Source organism: Pipistrellus kuhlii, unplaced genomic scaffold (assembly GCF_014108245.1).
Source record: "Pipistrellus kuhlii isolate mPipKuh1 unplaced genomic scaffold, mPipKuh1.p scaffold_m20_p_50, whole genome shotgun sequence".
Classification (NCBI taxonomy): Eukaryota; Metazoa; Chordata; class Mammalia; order Chiroptera; family Vespertilionidae; genus Pipistrellus; species Pipistrellus kuhlii.
In genome coordinates this window covers 469,528-489,140 of record NW_023425552.1, presented here as the reverse complement: position 1 = coordinate 489,140, position 19,613 = coordinate 469,528, and the positions used below count along the sequence as shown (strand labels likewise).

The window sequence follows — 19,613 nt, the reverse complement described above, 5'->3', positions numbered from 1 at the left end:
GTATCCCTTCTCTTCCTCTCTGTACAAAATCAATAAAATATATATTTTTTAAAAACGCAATGTTAATTCTTCCTATCCATGAACACAGTATATGCTTCTATTTGTGTCTTCTTCAATTTATAAAAACAAAAAACAAACAAACCAACGTGAAATCAGAACCTGGAATCCCGTGTCACCGTCCTCTGTCCCCCCCCCCCCCCCGGGTGGCTTTCGGCAGCGCCAGGACTGGACCCACTGGGTCTTCTCCTTGCCAGGCGTCTGCTTTTATGAGAATGTGCCCCCTGTGTGCGCCCTGTACAATCCCGTGCAATGCGTCTGATCTTGGACTCGAGGTAAATGCATTCATTCCGTGTGTGTGTGCTCCTGTGTCTCATATTTTTATTCAGCAGCATCTGGCCTCCGACTGCGGAGTGTGCCTCAGTCACATCTTCTTTGGTTGATGGTCATTTCAACCTATTGTTTTTTGGTTAGTCTTATATGCATGCACACAAGTCCTTTGGTTGATCTCTCCCCCTCACCCCCACCCTCCCCTACCTTCCCTCTGAGGTTTGAGAGTCTGATCTCTGCTTCTCTGTCTCTGGGTCTGCGTTTGTTCACCAGTGTATGTTGTTCATTATTTCCTCTAGATGCGTGAGGTCATGTGATCCAAGAAAGACCCCTGTAAGAACGGAAACTGAGACAAGCCATATTATGGTTATGCTGAGAGGCAAATGAATCATCTGTAGTGAGTTTCTTTCTGGGCCAACAGTTCTTTTGAGTCCCCATTTCCATGTCAAGCAGTTGCTTATGTGTACATGACAGCCGTGCTATTTCAGATCTGTTTGGTGGACACATGGTGGTGATGCAGGTCTGACCATCTCTGGTTTGGTCCTGGGCAACCTGCAGTGACACACAGCTGCTGTCTGCTGGTATGGCGAGGTGTCGTCAGCATCTTCCATCTCTGAATTGTTTCTCTTCTTCTTTTTTTTTAAAAAAAATATTGTTTTTTTACAGAGAGGAAGAGAGAGGGATAGAGAGTTAGAAACATTGATGAGAGAGAAACATCCATCAGCTGCCTCTTGCAGTCCGCAAGCCGACGCTCTATCCACTGAGCCAAACCGGTTTCAGCTGAATTGTTTCTCTTCTGTCTTCATGGCTGGAGCACTCCTGTCAATTCCTCTCTGTTGCAGGAATCCAGATAGTCTCAGAGTTGTTTTCTGGAAATATACAAACATATTCTCGACCAAAAGTTAATAAATATTTTCTATAAGTTTGAACCAGGCTCGCCCAGGGTCAGCGTCCCCCGCGTTCAGTGTGGTCTCGTGTGCGCGCTTAGAATCAGGGACCCTGCCTGTACCACACGTTGGCGTGTGCCGAAAATGAGTCCCCTGGTGCGTGCCAGGAGATCGTTTCCCCGTGCCTGCACCGAGGATCGCGTGTCAGGGTCCCTGTGTGCGGTGCACCAAGAATGGGAGCCACTGGCTCTTCGTGTGAGTGCGCTGTGAGCAGGGGTCCCAGGCAGCTGTGCCCCGCGCCCCAAATTCCCCAAGGGGAGCTGGGTCCTGTGCACCCTCTCAGGTTCCCATTTTTTTAAAATATATTTTTATTGATTTTTTTTACAGAGAGGAAGGGAGAGATATTGAGAGCTATTGTAGAAATGTCGATGAGAGAGAAACATTGACCAGCTGCCTCTTGCACACCTCCTGGGGATGTGCCCACAACTCAGGTACATGCCCTTGACCGGAATTGAACCCGGGACCTTTCAGTCCGCAGACCGATGCTCTACCACTGAGCCAAACCGGTTTTGGCTCAGGTTCCCATTTTTAAGTGCGCAGTTCAGGGGCGTTAAATGGCATTCACACTGTTGTGTGACCACCAGCACAACCATCCCATCTCTCTCAGCTTGTAAACGGGAGACGCTCTACCTGTTAACCAATAACTCTCCCTCCCCCCTCCCTCCTCCCCAACCTCTGGCAGCCACCACTGTACTTGTCTTTATGCCTTGACTACTCAAGTGCCTGATGTGAAGGAATCATTTGGTACTTGTGTCTTTGTGATTCAGCATGTGCCATGGGTCAGAATTTCCTCCTTTTTCAGGCCCGTGTCATATTCCACATTTTGCTCATCTGGGTTGCTTCCATGTTGTAGCTGATGTGAGAAGCGCTGCTGTGAACGTGAGGGTGCAGAGACTCTGTAAGACCCCGTCCTCAGCTCCTTTGGCGGTGTACCAGCCGTGGAATTGCTGGGCTGTGTGGTCATTTTTTTTTTTTTTAATATATTTTATTGATTTTTTACAGAGAGGAAGGGAGAGATATAGAGAGCTAGAAACGTCGATGAGAGAGAAACATGGACCAGCTTCCTCTTGCACACCCCCTACTGGGGATGTGCCCGCAACTCGGGTACATGCCCTTGACTGGAATCGAACCCGGGACCTTTCAGTCCGCAGACCGACGCTCCACCACTGAGCCAAACCGGTTTCGGCTGTGTGGTCATTTAAAAAAAAAAAAAAAAAAAAAAAAAAAAATATATATATATATATATATATATATATATATATATATATATTTTTTTTTTTTTTTTTTAATGATTTTAGAGAGGAAGGGAGAGGGAAAGAGAGACACACATCAATGATAAGAGAGAATCACGGATCGGCTGCCTCCTGCACGCCCCACATTGGGGATGGAGCCCGAAACCCGGGCACATGCCCTGACCGGGAATCATCCGTGACCTCCTGGTTCACAGGTTGAACACTCAGCTACTGAGCCACACCGGCCAGGCTGGTAATTTCACTTTTAATTATCTGAGGAGCCTGCACACTGTTTCACGTGGCGGCTGCGCCATTTCACATTCCCACCAGCAGTGCACAGGACTCGCGTTTCCCTCTACCTCATCGGCATGTACTTCCTGGGCACGTTGTCTGTTCGCTGTAATCGCCGTCCTCACCGGGGGAGAGGAGTGTCACAGTCCCCGTCTGCCTTTCCCTGCTGCTCAGCGGTGTGGAGCGCCACCTGCTGGCACGTGTGCCCCGGCCGTGTGTGTGTGTGTGTGTGTGTGTGTGTGTGTGTGTGTGTGTGTGTGTGTGTGTGTGTGTGTGTGTGTGTGTGTGTGTGTGTGTCTGTCTGTCTGTCTCCGGGGAGATGGCGCGGCCCTGTGTGTGCACAGTCTGGCCACGGGCCCCTCATCAGATACGTGACTTACCGTATTTCCCCGCTGTGCGGGCTGGCTCTTTACTGTTGATCGTGTCACTTGATGTAAAAAAAAAACTTAATTTCGTTAAGTCCGGGTCAGGTACGTCTCCTCTTGTGTCCTCGCAGCCCAGACCCACGGCCACGTCCAGTGCCGAGCTCCTCTGTGACTCCCCGTTGAACGTCTGAGGTCATACGGTCCTCTTGGAGTTCATGGTTAGTTCGCTTTGGGGCCTGGTGACCGGGACGTTGGTCGAAGCCGGACAGGGACAGGAGCAGCAGGAGAGCTGGGCAGGCGCCTGCTCCCTGAGGAGCTGAGGAGAGGGTTTGGGGGGCCGGGCCGCTGCCCCTGGCTCCCCCGGCTTTGAGTCTCGGGGGGGGGACCCTGGAGTTTAGGGGCTGCATGCCTGTGGGGCGTCGGGGGAGGGGAAGGTGCAGGTGTGCCCGGGAGGGAGAGCGCCCCAGGGAATTGAGGGAGAAGCTTTGAGGCAAGTGTCCACGCTCTTTGCTGTTGGATGGCCAGCTGCCCAGCACCTTTGGTGAAGAGCCTGTCCCCTTGCCCATTGGACGGCCTTGCACAGTCATCACCGGGGGGGGGGGGGGGCGCGGGCAGCCCTTGCCGGTTCGGCTCAGTGGTTAGGGCATGGGCCCCTGTGCCAGAGGGACTTGGGTTCAATTCCAATCAATGGTTCCATCCCCAATCCGGAAGGGTGAGTGAGGAACACAGTCAGTGTGTCTCTCACATCGATGTTTCACTCTCCCTCCTTCCCTCCCCCTTCCACTCTCCAGAACTCAGTGGAAAAACATCCTCAGCCCAGCGAGGGCGGCTCAGTGGTGGAGCATCGACCATACACCACGAGGTCCCTGGTTTGATTCCTGCGCAGGGCACATGCCTGGGCTGTGGGCTCCATCCCCAGTGGGGAGCATGCAGATCGATGTTGATGATTCTCTCTCATTGATTATTCTATTTCTCTCCCTTCCCCTCCCTCTCTCTAAAGTCAATAAAAATGAAGTTAAAAAAAAAAAAGAATAAAAGGCTTAAAAATATCCTTGGGTAAGGAGTAACCAAAACGAAAAAGGAGTGGGTTTATTCCTGGGCTCTTCATTTTATTCTTTTCATCTCTATGTCTGTTGTTAGGCCATTGTCCGTCCGCCTGCTTTGATTACTCTAGCTTTGTAGTAAGTTTTGAAGTCAAAGTGTGAATCTTCCAACTTTGCTCTGCTTTTCCAAGATTGTTTTGGCTGTTGGGATCCCTTGCAATTCCATATCAACCTGATGACCTGCTTTTGACTTTTAGGGGGAAAAAGGAGAAAAAAAGAAAGTCGGTGGGATGCGGATAGAGATTTTATTGAATCTATAGGTCAGTTTGGGGAGTATTACCGTCTTAATTAAGTCTTCCACTCTGTGACGATGTCAATTTATTTAGGTCTTTAATTTCTTCAAGCAATTATGTGTAGTTTTCAGTGTACAGGTCTTTTATTATCTCCTTGGTTAAATTTATTCCCAAGTGTTTATTCTTTTGGACACCATTGTAAATGGAATTGTTTCCTTAATTTCATTTTGGATCATTATTACTAACATATAGAAATACAATTGATTTTGTGTGTGTGCTGATCTTGTATCCTATAACTTTGCTGAATTTATTAGCTCAAATAGTTTTTCTTGGTAGATTCATTAGGATTTTAGGATTTCCTATAAGGTGTCCTCTAAAAAAGGTATACATACTTTGAATGATTATAAAATCAGTGTTTATTAACATACAGTTCATTTTCAAAATTTAAAAGAATTTACAGAAACGAATCTTTTTCTCTCTATGTATCCCCATAAAAGTCTAATGACACTTTTTTTTAAAATATATTTTATTGATTTTTTACAGAGAGGAAGGGAGAGAGATAGAGAGCTAGAAACATCGATGAGGGAGAATCATCGACCAGCTGCCTCCTGCACACCCCCCACTGGGGATGTGCCCGCAACCAATGTACATGCCCCTGACCGGATTCGAATCTGGGACCCTTCAGTCCGCAGGCCGACGCTCTATCCACTGAGCCACACCGGTCTTCGCTCTAATGACACTTTAGGATAAATTGTCTTTGTTCAAAGTTTTGGTATCCGTCTGGCTTCCCCCATTATTCCAAATCAGTTAAACCTGAAAACTAGTACAAATTGAGTTGTCAGCTGTTATGGAGTGTATACATTTTTGGAGAACACCCTATATAAAATCACTACAGGCCCCATGCAGGAAATTCGTGCAAGGGGCTCGGCCTTCACAGCCCTGGCTGCGTCCTGAAGGACCTTGGGAAGGCCGTTCGGCTGTCCGGTCTAATTAGCATATCATGCTTCTATTAGCGTAGATGTCTGTGTGAAGAGACATAGCTTTTCCTGACCAATTTGGATGCCTGTGTTTATTTGGATGCCTCTCCCTGTCTCATCTGTGCTGCGTAACTGGGCTGGCTAGGTCTCCTCGTGAAGTGTGGAATGGACATGGGACAGTGGGCCCTTGCCTTGTTTCTGATCTCGGGACGAGCCCCGAGGACGAGGTTAGCTGCGGGCTTTTGAAAATGCCTTTTGTCGTGTTGAGGAAGTTCTGTTCTCCTGCTGGCTTGTGAGTGTTTTCACCATGAGAGGGCGCTGGCGTCTGTTCCCCCCTCTGTCCTATGAGACGGTAATAGATTTTGGTAGGTTGAGCCATCCTTGCATCTCTAGGTGGGTCCCACTTGGTCAGGGCCTGTGTCCTCTGAATGCTCTGCTGGACTCTGTTTGCTGGTGTTTTGTTGAAGCTTTCTGCCTTCCTATTTATAAGGGTTATTGTTGTGTTTTCTTGTGATATATCTTTGTCAAGTTATGGCATCAAGATAATGCTGGCCTTTGAGAACAAATTAGGGAGTGTTCCCTCTTCAATTTTTAAAAATTTACATACTTATTCTTTTGCTTTTTATTTTAGTTATTTTTAAAATATATTTCTATTGACTTCAGAGAGGAAGGGAGGAGAAATAGAAACAATGATGAGAATCATCGATCAGCTGCCTCCAACACACCCCCTGTTGGGGACTTGACTACCAAGCCACACCAGCCAGGCGTCAGTGTTTTTGGGAGAGTTTGAAAAGTATTGGTGTTATTTATTTATTTTTTTAAATGTTTGGTAACATTCACTAGGGAAGCCATCTGGTCCTGGGTTATTTTTGTTGTGAGGGTTTGAGTACTGACTCAAGCTTGTTACAGTTCTATTCAGATTTCCTTTTATTATTATCACTCTTATTGATTTTAGAGAAACATCTACTTGGTTATAACAGTTATTTTATTTTTTTAAATGGCTTAGTGTTTAAGTGACTGTATAACAGATCACACAGTGATTCATCACTTCACTCACTGGGCGGAAAAGTGTGGAGTATTTCTGTTATACACCTGGTTGGGACAGGGAGAATGAAAATCTAGCATTTAGATGGTTGAAGAAATTCTCATTTAAAATTTGGGCATGCCTAAAAAGACAATCAGCACCTTATTTATGTGGTTCTGGATCGAAAGGAAAGACTATTTTGACGTGTATTATAATTTCAGATGTATTCTTACCTCTGCTGACAGGGAGGGCTGTGTTAACGCATTGCCGACCAGTAGTTTTATTGCTGGCTTTCCCCGGTGGCCAGGGGAGTGTCTGTTGCCAAAACGTTTACATAAATGTTAGAGGCACGCTTTAAAACGACCTACCCATTGCACTTTGAAGTTACTTATTACATGTTCTTACAAGCTGGTATCCTTTTTTTAAAAAAATATATATTTTATTGATTTTTTTTACAGAGAGGAAGGGAGAAATATAGAGAGCTAGAAACGTCGATGAGAGAGAAACATCGACCAGCTGCCTCCTGCACCCCCCCCCCCCACTGGGGATGTGCCCGCAACCCAGGTACATGCCCTTGACCGGAATCGAACCCGGGACCCTTCAGTCCGCAGGCCGACGCTCTATCCACTGAGCCACACCGGTTTCGGTGAAGCCAGCGTCCTTTTAAAGTATTCTTGTGATCGGCCACAAACCTTAGAAACACGGGGACTAGATCTTTCTCCTTTCGATTGTTTTTGACTTTTATTTGTGTGCACTGTGCGGTACATACAGGTTTGGGGTGCCTATGTCTTCTGTAGGTTGCCCCTTTTTATCATGAATTCTCTCTACCTTGTGGGGGTGCAGGAGCGTCCCCCCCCCCCGGCCGCTCTCCGTGGTGCTGATCGCTCCCCCCCACCCCCGGGGCCTGGGCCTGTGCCCTGGTGGGTGAGTTCCCTTTGGGCTCCTCTGTCTGGCTAACACGTGTGCAGTGTTCACACCGCTGTGAGCGGGCTGAACTGTGACTCTAGCCCCATGCCCACACTGGCTTTCTGCTCTGTGGACACCGCCCCACACGGTCCTCCCCCCTCCCTCTTGGGGGGTGGGCAGGCGGGAGGCCCGGTCCCCCTGGGGCCCCGAGAACACGACCCTCTTCTCAGCAGCGGGAGAGGAGCTGGAGGTGCCGCCGTGTGGGAAGTGGTAGCTGCCAGGCCGGGAGGCTGAGGCCACCCCGCCGTGCCCCAGGGCAGCCCCAACAGGCGCTGTTAGCAACCCCACCCCATCCAGGGCACCCAGGGGCCTCCCCTCCGGGCGGCCTCCCCCAGCGCGTCGTGGGGCTGGGCTGTCAGGTTGGAGGAAGGAGGAGGAGGAGGAGGACAGGAGCGTCTGGAGGGAGTCAGGTCCCCAACACTGTCATCAGGGGCGAGGACTGGAGTCGGGAGGTCAGAAGTCAAAGGTCAGATGCCATGGTTGAGGACCTGAGGGGGGACCACAGGCCTGGGCCTGGGGCCGGGGGCTGGAGCCTCCGCTCTGCTCCTCATCCTGGCTGCAGGGCCGAGGCCTCCCTGGAGGCGGTGCTGGGGCCAGGGCTCCGGGATGGGCAGGAGCCGAGGAAGTCACTGCGCTGGCGGGTGACAACTGGGACAGGCAGAGGTGCCCGCAGGCTCTCAGCACCGCCCCCTGCAGGCCTGGGGTCTGCGATGGAGGCCAGGGAGTGGGAGTCGGGTGGGGGAGGAGTGCGGGAAGGGTGCCGGTCCAGGGGAGCCCACCCGCCCGGTCGCACCTCTGGTGATGCCCATGCGGGTGCGTGTGAGTGCGGCGGGGCTGGAGCTGGGGCGGGCGATGTGGCCACGGAGCACATGCCCCCTCCTCGCGCCCGCGCTGGCCCTGCCCCCCCCCCCCAGCCCCTGCCTCCTGGTCCTCAGGGTCCTGGGCGGGGCTGGGGGCTCAGGACCTGGGGCGTTTCACATGCGCAGGAGCCAGCACGTGCCCGGCGTGAGGCACCTCACAGGGAGTTACGGGGACAGGGAGGGCCGGCGAGCCGGAGCCTGGCCGGTGGCCAAGGGGGCGGGTGTCCGGGCTGGCATCCCGCCCTGCACGGGCACGCGAGGGTCTGCAGTGGCCAGGGCGTGTCCGGGTGACTGTCAGGGAGCGTCTGTGCACATCGCGCCTGCCAGGGGGCGCCCTGCAGAGCTCACCCCCAGCGAGCAGGGAGCGAGGGAGAAGGCGGGGCACTGACCCTCACCGGGCCTCAGTTTCCCTTTGGGGAAGCGGATGCTGGCGGACAGGATTAGCGGAGCAGAGCCGCACAGCCCAGGACCTGTCTCTGCAGGAGCAGCTGTGTTCTCCTGGGAGAAAGTGGAGGCAGGTGAGCACACGTGTCCTGACCCCGGGAGGCAGAGGGGCTGCTGGGGGCGCTGCCTGTGGGATGGAGGCGGCCAGTTCCATCTCCCAGCACAGCCAGGGCCCCGTTGTTTGGGGGCTCCCCACTTTGGGGCTCCCCTAAGGCGGCCAGGACCATGTGTGGCCTCAGGCTGCGGCCATGAAAGGAACAGCCCGGCTGCGGCCATGAAAGGAACAACTGCGCCCTCGTGTGGCCTCGCAGGTGCGGGCGGGGCGCTGCTGCGGCCGGAGGGCGCGGAGCTGGGCCTGGAGCTCGGCCTCCACAAGACGCGCGTCCTGGGGGGCTTTGAGCTCGAGGGGGTGTGTCGGCTGCCAGACCAGTCCCCTCCGGGAGCTGGAGACGGGGTGCCCGGGTCCGAGGAGGCCGCCTCCTGGAGGCCGTCCGGGTGGGGCTCCCGGAAGAGGCTGCTGTCCCCCGAGGACACGGAGTGTGAAGCCAAGAGGGCCTGTGAGCCGCGGGGAGAGGCCCCGGAGGCCCGGGGCGAGGCCAGGTCTCCAGGCAACGAGGAGCCGTGGGTTCTGGGTGAGTGTGACCCCGGGACGGGGGCGGGCCTGGCTGGGGGCGGGGCCCGGGGCCGCGCTGACCGCCTCCCCCCTGCAGGCTCCACGCCCCCTCCTGGCCGCGCCGTGCGCAGCGGCCTCTCCGCCCGCGGCCTCCAGGCCCTGACCCAGTCCCCGCTGCTGCTCCCCGGGAGGACGCCCGCCGCACAGGGCACCGCCGCCCCAGGTAAGTCATGTGCCGGGGGGAGGGCAGTTTTGAGGGGGCAAAGGGGCAGGGATGTGCGGTGCCACCCAGGGAACCCCGTCCTACCAGGCACTTGGGGTCCTCCGTGTCTGCTGGTTTCTCAGCAGAAACCATGCAGACCAGGCGGGAGTGGCAAGAAACATTCCAAGTGAACAGTGAGTACCCACAGCCGTTACTCTACCCAGCAATGCTATCCCTCAGAATGGAAGGTCAGATAAAGAGCTTCACAGATTAAAAAAAAAAAAAAGCTAACAAGAAGAAGGTAAAGACAAAAATTATGAGCAAATACTTGATATCTATCAACAAGTGAATCTAAAAATCAAGTGAATAAAAAACCTGATGAACATAATAAATCAGGGGCATAGAAAGGGAGTGGACTGAATTCCAGGGGGAAGGGGTGTGGGGGTGCTGGAAGAGACTGGACAAAAATCGTACACCTACGGATGAGGACGGGGGGAGGTAAGGGCAGAGGGTGCGGTGGGAACCGGGGGGAGGAGAGCTATGGGGGGGAGGGGGAAGAGGAACAATTGTAATAATCTGAACGATAAAGATTTATTAAATCTTTCCCAATCTCCCCAGGCCCATCTAGACACGACCAGAGGTGGCCGTGGGCACCGCCCTGGGAGGAGGGAGTGGCAGGATCCGCTTCGGAGGAACGGAGGCCAGCTCCCGGCCGGCTGTCAGTGAGGCAGGACTCTTTCGTGGTGGACGAACACGGCCCCGTACCGGTCAGGCCCGGCCCCAAGGCCACTGTGGACCACAGCGGGCTCCTCTGCAGGTAGGTCAGGCCCAGCTGCAGGTCCTATGGAGGCACAAGGAAGAGGATGAGGCGCAAGGGAGAGGGGCTCAGGGGGGCGCACAGGGGAGAGGGGCAACACTGTCTTGTTGTACAAGCTCTGCGCCCTTACAGTGTACACGCCCTGCTCCCAGCATACGGTGCACTGTGTGGCCACACTGATGAGGACACAGTGGTCACCGCTGTCTGTAAGAGCCCGGACCGGCTTCAGCGGGGTCTCAGGCTGCACGTCGCTCCGAGAGACAAGCCCCTGACCGCTCTGCTGTGAGCCTGAGCCACCTGCGGCCGCCCGTCTCTGTCCTTCAGTGCGCTCCGCCGGGTGGCCTTTGCCGGAGCCCAGGACCCACTGGAATCGGTAAATACACCTGTGTGAGTGCACACTGAGTGTGTGTGTGTCATGTGTTCCGGTTCGGCTCAGCTGTCTAGACATTGAAGCACCAGGGGACAGGCCATTATTGCTGACTCCTGGTCACCTGCCTTAGTCCGCTGAGTATAGGCACATAAGTAATTGGGGCATAATTGGGACACTTGGCATAGTGGGCAGGATTCCAAAACAAATTTCTCCGAAGTGCAGGCAGATAAGTATTTAAAACTGGCAAAAACAGAGTATTAAGGAAACGACCACCGAGTGTAAAGGGGATTAACCTGGCACCAACCAAGAGAACTGGTCCCTGAGGACACGGGTCAGAGGTCACCCACCGCGAGGGTCCTAGCCGCCTCTGTGTGCACGCGGGGCCTGTTGGCGATTACACCAGCCGGCCTGTTCCCAGCCAGAGACTCGACATCGGAGCATGTCGCCTAGGTTTGGTCCAAAAGCGAAACTCCCCTTCAAATTCAAGGAATTAAAGTTAGGGAAACTGAAAGTAAAGGAAAATGAAACTTTTTGAAGGATAAATTTACAGCAGAGCCGAACTTACGAGCAACATTTTGAAGCAGCCATAACAACTCTCCTAGAAAGCACACACTGCACACATACACAGGATTCTGTCCGTCTGGTAGGTTCGGACCAAGACTCCGTCTCACTTAACACCAGGCAGAAAGTTAAAAACTTCTTTAACAAGCTTTTCAAAAGAAACTGCCTACCTAGCCCAACAAACCACCAGGAAGCAATGCTGGCCGGGAGAGGACGCCCTGAGGCCAAATATAAAACCCAGACAGCCCTGGCCTCAACCAAAACATAGCAGATCCTAACAATCTGATCCAGTAACTGGATAAGCGCCACCACAGGAGCAGGAGGGATATTACTGCAGTAATAGGTTCATAGCGTGTTAGGTATGGACATCCTACCAACATTATTCTGTCACATTTCCCACACCCAGGCTCCATAAAATCACAACTTTCCTCACTGCACTACACATACCTCCATTAACATTACCAGAACCAAACACATTCATTCACACCTCAATACCTTCTAAAGGAGAACATGAGGATGTAACCAAAGCACTTAAACTTCCGGGAGAAGATAGAACCAGGCAGATCACACATTTATAACAGGCTTTGGCTAACGGCACCCACAGGATCACCAGTGACTATCGCAGCCTGTCTGAATCAGGCCTCACCAAATGGATGGCTGCCTGCCTGATGCACAAGCAGTAATCGATATTATCCAGACAGACAACCCGGGGTTTATGGCAACTGATCTCAGACATTTGCTTTGCAGTACCTGTAGCTGAACAATCCAGACCCTTTACCACATTTATACAGCAAGGCAAACACCAATTCAAAGACCCACCGTCGCACACAACCTACTTGCTAACATGGACCCCACAAAACACAAATCCACAATCATACAATACACAGATGACATTCTCCTCTAGAACCATGAAAACAGATTCTACAACCTGATCTCTAGTCACTAGTAACACACCTGAGATCACTAGGCTGGCCATTAATCCAGCCCCCAGATGCCACAGCAGCATCTTCCGGCTCCACTGGAGCTCGGAGGCAGGAACACACCGAACTAAGTGACAGATAAATCACTAAACTTAAAAGCCAACCAACGGAAAAGACGCACAACAATTAATGGGACTTTTGTTCTTACAGATCTCATTACACTACCTGTATTTGAAAATTTCAACAACCCTTTATTTCAAATTAATAACCTTAAATTTGGTAAAATAGCTCACATATGCTTCATTGCATTTATCCTGAATGGCAACCAGTCCAACATTTATTTATATTTAAACAAAATAAAAGATGACTTTGAATTCTTGGAGCATATGTTGAACTTCTTACTGTTCTCAATTGCTTTCATGCCATGGAAAAAAATCCCTCCTCAAGTCTACGGCTTCCCCAGGCACACACTGTCAAACAATATGAATATTAAATAAAAAATATCCCAACCCACATTCTGGGGATTTTGGGAAACCTCACCACACCACATTTCCCAGGAGTCATATCCAATACACACAGATCACTAAAAGATGAACCTATTTACTCTAACACTCCAGCAACACAGAGCATGCATTCCTGCCAATCTCGCTAACATACCCGTCTTCCAACTTTCACCACACACACCCTAGACTCCCCACCGTGAACACCTCCACTGCCCTCAAACACTGCTAGACCCGGATGGAGGCCCCTCCACATGGGGAAACGTCTCATGGTCACGAGGAAACTACACATCTCCAGTCTCCCCCTTAACAGGCCTACGCCCCAAATAACCTCACCGGTGGCCGTGCCTCTAACCCCAATCCACGAGGTCCAAACTCCCCTACCTACTCCAGACACATCAGACCTCTGCTCCTTCCTTCAATTCTCTCCCCACCAATCCGTATTCTTACGGCCCATTCCCCATCCCCTCCTGGACCAACTTTCCTGTTCCTTTCAAATTCACCGCTGCAACATCCTAGACACCCGCTTCACCCAGTAGCTCCACCACACACGTGCCAATCCCCTCAAACGGGATCAGACCTGACACACCATTCATGTGTAAATACTCAGGGTCCCTCACAGGGTCTGAAACCTGTGGCACGGTGCTACAATTATGGAGCGAACATTAATCCAACAAACACGCACAGACTTCCAGGAACCCTATCTCAGGAACACCAACAATACATGCTCCACTACAGGGATGGCACATGGAGCGAATTATACCTACCCTCTTACCCATTACAAACCACACTATTACCCACCATGGATTGTTACCACACACAGTCTCTTTCGCTGACTGCTTCACAAAAACCCTCTTCAGCCTGCGTTATTCATAGAGGACGTTATGACAGCACAGGATGCCTTAGAACATCCCACTGCCAACCAGCATTCTCTTAAGGCATCACCAATCCTCCACCTTCCACATCCCCACCACCGATTATAACCCAGACAAGCAACCAATCAGAATTACTTAGACCTATCATCCACTCTACAACTATGGTATTTACGAAACAAGATTTCCTAGCGACCACCATCACTCCCCAACGTGCACCCCGAAGAAATAACCTCCAGGTTAACCTTCCGTCCCTGCCATCTACTGGACAGACAAACCTCAGATGTTTGGGACTCGCTGCAATAGCGAGTCTATCACTAACGCTGTCAAAATTGCGGAAATATCTTTAGGCCTACAAAAACACACCAAACATGCCCTAGCCAGTTTGGCTCAGTGGATAGTGCGTCAGCCTGGGGAATGAAAAGTCCCTGTTCCATTCCATCCAAGGGCACGTGCCCGGGCTGCGGGCTCCATCCCCAGTAGGGGGCGTGCAGGAGGCAGCCGATCACTGATTCTCATCACTGATGTTTCTATATCTCGCTCCATCTCCCTTCCTCTCTGAAATCAATAAAGAAACATATATTTAAAAAACAAATAAAAATACACCAAACTTCAAAACTCTACATGTAATGAAGTCTTCACCTCCTATCTAGAAATTTCAATTCATCCTATGAATTAGCAATCCAAACCCAACAACTAAACCCAACTCCGCCTACTTCATGCTGAGCCTTCCTTCCCCGAAATGCCCTTGTGAATTCACACCTCACAGCTGCCACCTCCTCAACTACCCCTCTTCTCGGTACCCGCGCAGCCCTACAGCCAGAAACCCTCATATATAACTTAGGCCACTTTTATTTCCTCCCCTGCTTTGTGAATATCACATCATACGACCACACCTCTAACTGACCTTCCTCTTGATTCTTCTACCGTTTCCCCGAAAATAAGACAGTGTCTTATGTTAATTTTTTCTCCCAAAGTTGCGCTAGGTCTTATTTTCAGGGGATGTCTTATCTTTCCAGGCGCTAGGTCTTATTTTGGGAGGATGTCTTATTTTCGGGGAAACACGGTAGGAACTGCACCCTTCTTTCTCACACTATGAATATTCCATATCTTAATCACACCCAATATTCCTCCTGTGTTGAAAGAACTTCCCTATATTTCCATCCCTCTGTACCTGTCCATTCTCTATCTCCTGAAGCATCACCCCGCCCCCCGGTTCCAAGAACAGCACCATTTCTACGTTAAAACAACTCCAGAAACGCTCCTAGGACGCCCTCAGGAAACTTGGAGCAACACCCAAAGCCATGGACCATCTGCTCCTGACACCCAGCAGCGCGACCCTCAGCACAGGGGCCCGGCCGCCTCGATAACACCGACTCCGGGGCCGTGTACCCACAGTGGAATCTTAACCCCCATCACATCCGGACAGGATGGAACCCCGCACCGCTGCTGGGCAAACACCAAGACCATCTCATTTCTCTTAGCCGTCATCTCCCTCCTCTCCCCTCATCAGCCTTCCGCTGCAGAAAGAATAAACTAATTTTGGCCTCGGGTCCCCTCCATACATGTCCCTCGGGGACCATGGGGTGGAATGTTAAAATAACGTAACCGCTCTAACGTATGAGGTCATTATTGTGTGAAATGTTTGCTGTATGGAAACCCCAATACTCTAACTTCCAACATTAATGAACACCCCACTATCCTGATGTCCAAGCTCTGCGCCCTTAAAAGTGTAAAGGCCCTGCTCCCAGCACAAGGCGCAGTCAGGCCACGCTGATGAGGACACAGTGGTCTCCGCGTCTATGTGAGCCCCGCCCGTCGCTCTGAGAGACCAGCCCTGACGGTGTGGGCCTGAGCCAGCTGCTGCCGCCCGCCCACCTGCCTTCGTCGTCCGCCCTTCGGTGCGCTGCACCCGGTGGCTTTGCCGGAGCCCAGGACCCACTGGAATCGGTGAATACACCTGTGTGAATGCACACTGAGTCTGTGAGTGTCATGTGTTCCGGTTCGGCTCGGCTGTCTAGACATTGCAGCAGCAGGGGACAGGCCGTGACTGCCTTTGTCAGCTGATTGTAGGCACATAATTAACTGGGCATAATCGGGACAGGAACAGGCGGAGGCGCAAACAGACGGGAAGCCGGAGGATGGGCCTCGTGGTTTGGCTCAATGACAGAGCATCAGCCTGCGGACCGAGGGGTCCGAGGATCCGCTTCGGAGGGGCTGAGGCCAGCTCCCGCTGGCTGTCAGTGAGGCAGGACGCGCCCGGCACGTACCTGTCAGGCCCGGCCCGCCAGGCCTGCTGGGTGGCAGCGGGTTCCTCCCAGGTGGGTCAGGCCGGGCCGGCGTCCCCGCTCCCCAGGGGTTTGTCCGATTTATGAACTCCGGGCTAGCGTCCCTGGGAGAGAGAGAGGAGTCACATAAGCAAAATGAGACACAAACCCGGTGCCACAGACGTTAGAGAGACGCCAATCATCAGGTGAGAACACTGACAGCCCTGATGCTGCCAAACTCAATGACCCAGATCAGTGGTCGGCAAACTCAGTCCACAGCCAAATATTGAAACAATTGAAATTTCTTTTGAGAGCCACATTTTTTTAAACTTAAACTTCTTCCAACGCCACTTCTTCAAAATAGACTCGCCCAGGCCGTGGTATCTTGTGCAAGAGCCACACTCAAGGGGCCAAAGAGCCAGTTTGCCGACCATGGACCTGGAAGAAATAGATACGTCCTTAGAAATACAGAACCACCTTCAACTGAATCAGGAAGAACTGGAAAGTCTAAATAGATCAGCAGTGGGGAAATTGAAGTAAAAAACAAAAACACATAGGAAATGTCCCCAGGCCCAGCCAATGTGGCTCAGTGGCTAAGTGTCAGCCCATGAACCAGGTCACAATTCCATTCCTGGTCAGAGCACAAGCGGGGCTGTGGGCTGGATCCGCGGTAGGGGGTGTGCAGGAGGCAGCTCCTCAATGATTCTCCCTCTTCCCTGGCACAGACAGATTAGCATGGCCCCCTCTTGTAATAACCCATCCTTTTAAAATTAACCGTCAGAACATCGCCGCTGTTATTACAACTCACTGCGCGTCCCCCAGCCTGCTGGGCCCTGTTTCCCCTCAGCCCTCACATCCCCCCTCGGAGGCAATGCCACCGTCACCCCCACTTTACAGATGGGGAGCCCAGGGCAGACCTTAGGCGCGTGGCCACGGTCTCCCGCGGACATGCTCTCCTGGAGGCGCTCGCTCAGAGCCCCCCAGGTCCACGAAGTGGAGCCTGGAGGTGAGCAGCTGGCCGCTGCGGGGCAGGGCAGGCAGCTCCTGACCTTGGAGGGACGGAGGGGAGGGGGGTCAAAGCTCAGAGCATCCCCTGTGCCCGGCCTGGGGCCCACAATGCAGTCCTACACGGCAGCAGGTCACGGCTCTCGTCCCTGCAATAAGGCCCAACTCTGCCCTGCCCCCCTCCTACCACACACACACACACACACACACACACACGTAAACACATGCATGCTGAGATTTCCAGTCTCTGCTTTGTCACGTCACACCCCCTTCCTCATCTTCAAAAGAGTCAAGAGATCTTGCCTGGCCAGTGTGGGTCAGTGATTGAGCATCAACTTATGAACCAGGAGGTCACGGTTCAAATCCCAGTCAGGGCACAGGCCCAGGTTGCAGGCTCAATCCCGGGTTGAGCAGCTGTCATGTGAAGGCAGCTGATCAATGATTCTCTCTCATTATTGATGTTTCTAACTCCCTCTCCCTTCATCTCTGAAATCAATATATGTATATATCCATTCCAAACCCCCCCCCAGAATAGTGCCAAACTCTCTCTCTCTCTCTCTCTCTCTCTATATATATATATATATATGTGTGTGTGTGTGTGTGTGTGTGTGTGTACACGTTTTTCCCTATACGTACATACCTATGATAAAGTGTAATTTATAAATTAAGCACAGTAAGAGATTAGCAACAACACCGAACAATGCAATACGAATTATAGCCCTGGCTGGTGTGGCTCAGTGGGTAGAGCATCGGCCTGCAGACTGAAGGGTCCCAGGTTTGATTCCTGTCGAGGGCACATGCCCAGGAGCCGATCCATGATTCTCTCTCCTCATGGATGTCTCTCTCTCTCTCCCCCTCTTCCTTCCTCTCTGAAATCAATAGAAAAGATATTATAAAAACAAAAATGCAAACGCCACCTTAAACCGGCCCCATAAGAGGCTCCCGTGGTCCTTGAGATTCTAACTGTCAGAGTTGCTAAACTATAAGGCCACAGTAAGGAAAACAGCATGGTGCTGGAATAACAACAGAGCCATTCATCCATGGAACAGAATACAGAGCCCAGAAATAAACCACACCTCTACGGTCAATTAATAAATGACAAAGAAGGCAAGAACATGCAATGGAGGAAAGACAGTCTCTTCAATAAATGGTGTTGGAAAATTGAACGAACATGCAAGAAAATGAAATCAGACCAACTTCTCACACCATACATAATAAACTCAAAATGCATTAAAGCCATGTGCGATCGAAACCATAAAACTTTTGAAAAATGCAGGCAGTAAAAAAGTGCTCATTACATTTGCTTCATAATAAGTCTAACCGTGTCCCTCCCCTTTAACTCCCTTCCCCGGCCCGCACTTCCCGTTTCTCCCGCCCAGCCTGCTGCATCCTCCGAGGACTTGTTTCTGACCCTGCTCAGCACCCAGCCTCTCTGCCTCTGGGCCCTTGCAGATGCGAAGATCGGTTTCTCTGCTTTCACTCTGCCCCACCCTGAACCCTGTCTGTTCTCCACCCAAAAGCCACACTGATTTAGCACCATAAAGCAGACTCCCTGCCTCAAAGCCCAGTGGTTTCAACTGCTACGCGACTATCACCTGAAGCCTGCCCACGCCTGAGCCGCGGTGACCGAGCCCAGCCTCCTCTCAGATCTCATCGGTGCTCCTCACCGGGCTGTGCTCCAGGCACCAGTGGTCCCTCCGCCCCTGAGGGAAGCCAGCCACCTCGCCTCCGTCCGGCTCGCTGTGCCCCTGCCTCCCCCCTCCCCCAGCTGCTTGCAGGGCCGGCTCTTTTCATGCCCCTAAGTGTCACCGCACTGGGCTGGCCTTCCCTAACCTCAGCTAACGCAGCTCCCGCCCCACGCAGGCGCCATTTTCCGGACAGCACTTACCACCGCCTGGGGGCGCTCCTGCTGGTCTGAGCCGGACGGCAGGGACTGTGTGCGGATCTTCAGAGGGCGGACTCCGGGGTCAGCAGATGCCTGTCGACTTGGTGGGTAAGTGAATGTGCAGGCCAATGACACACACACATGTACACGGGCTCTCACTCACCGCTCCCTCTGACGACCAAGGTGGCCGCTGTACCTGTTGCGCACTCACCTCCCGCACTGAGAGGCCTAACCGTATAAACACTTCACCCCACAACATGGACAGGTGTACACACACATACACGGTTTTCTGCAACATCTTACATTCCCACCAGCAACACAGACCCTGCCTTCCCTTGCCAGGATAGGCCTCACTGCACCATTATCTGTTCTTTTTTCCTAGCATGCCCCCCGCCGCTCCGGCTTTTGCCCACTTCTATAGCTTCTGCAAGAATCCACTAATCCCAGGTCACCACTGTGCCTCTTCGGGGACCACTTCCGAAGTCACAGAGATGGCTCACCACTCTACTGGACACCTGTAACTAACAATGTTCAATGTCAAATACAACCGAAACAGACAAATGATTTAAAAAAAAAAAAACCACATTAAAACTAAACCTATACTTTTCATTTCTTTTCACCCTATAAAACCTAGTCCTGTTTATGGCAAATACCAATGAAACTACAAGTTTCCTAACATTAACTCATCCCTTTATATGTCAAGACTTATGCTTGCCAAAACCGGTTTGGCTCAGTGGACAGAGCGTCAACCTGTGGATTGCAAGTTCCCGGGTTTGATTCCAGTCAAGGGCATGTACCTTGGTTGTGGGCACATCCCCAGTAGGAGGTGTGC

The 19,613-nt window shown here is 52.0% G+C and overlaps 1 protein-coding gene and 1 long non-coding RNA gene across 4 annotated transcripts; one reads left to right on the top strand and one right to left on the bottom strand.

The window, feature by feature from the left end:
• The first annotated feature begins 8,834 nt into the window (after positions 1 to 8,834).
• On the top strand, positions 8,835 to 15,875 carry LOC123651419. 3 transcript variants are annotated; one of them, XR_006740124.1, is made up of 5 exons: positions 8,835 to 9,401; positions 9,480 to 9,605; positions 10,203 to 10,401; positions 10,534 to 10,774; positions 14,823 to 15,875. XR_006740124.1 is itself a non-coding variant. In XM_045573451.1 (4 exons), exons 1-4 carry the CDS (start codon positions 9,044 to 9,046, stop codon positions 10,685 to 10,687), a joined length of 837 nt encoding a protein of 278 aa, XP_045429407.1. In that variant the 5' UTR covers positions 8,835 to 9,043; the 3' UTR covers positions 10,688 to 10,907. The 3 variants fall into 3 exon arrangements, 1 of the variants encoding a protein (XP_045429407.1); XR_006740125.1 differs by having other exon boundaries at positions 8,844 to 9,401; positions 10,554 to 10,774; XM_045573451.1 differs by lacking the exon at positions 14,823 to 15,875 and having other exon boundaries at positions 10,534 to 10,907.
• LOC123651420 lies at positions 10,314 to 19,574 on the bottom strand. Its single transcript, XR_006740126.1, has 3 exons — positions 18,785 to 19,574; positions 15,895 to 16,016; positions 10,314 to 10,425 (listed from the first exon to the last, which is right to left on the bottom strand). It is a non-coding gene; the product is annotated as an uncharacterized LOC123651420 (long non-coding RNA).
• Between the last annotated feature and the right edge of the window lie 39 nt (positions 19,575 to 19,613).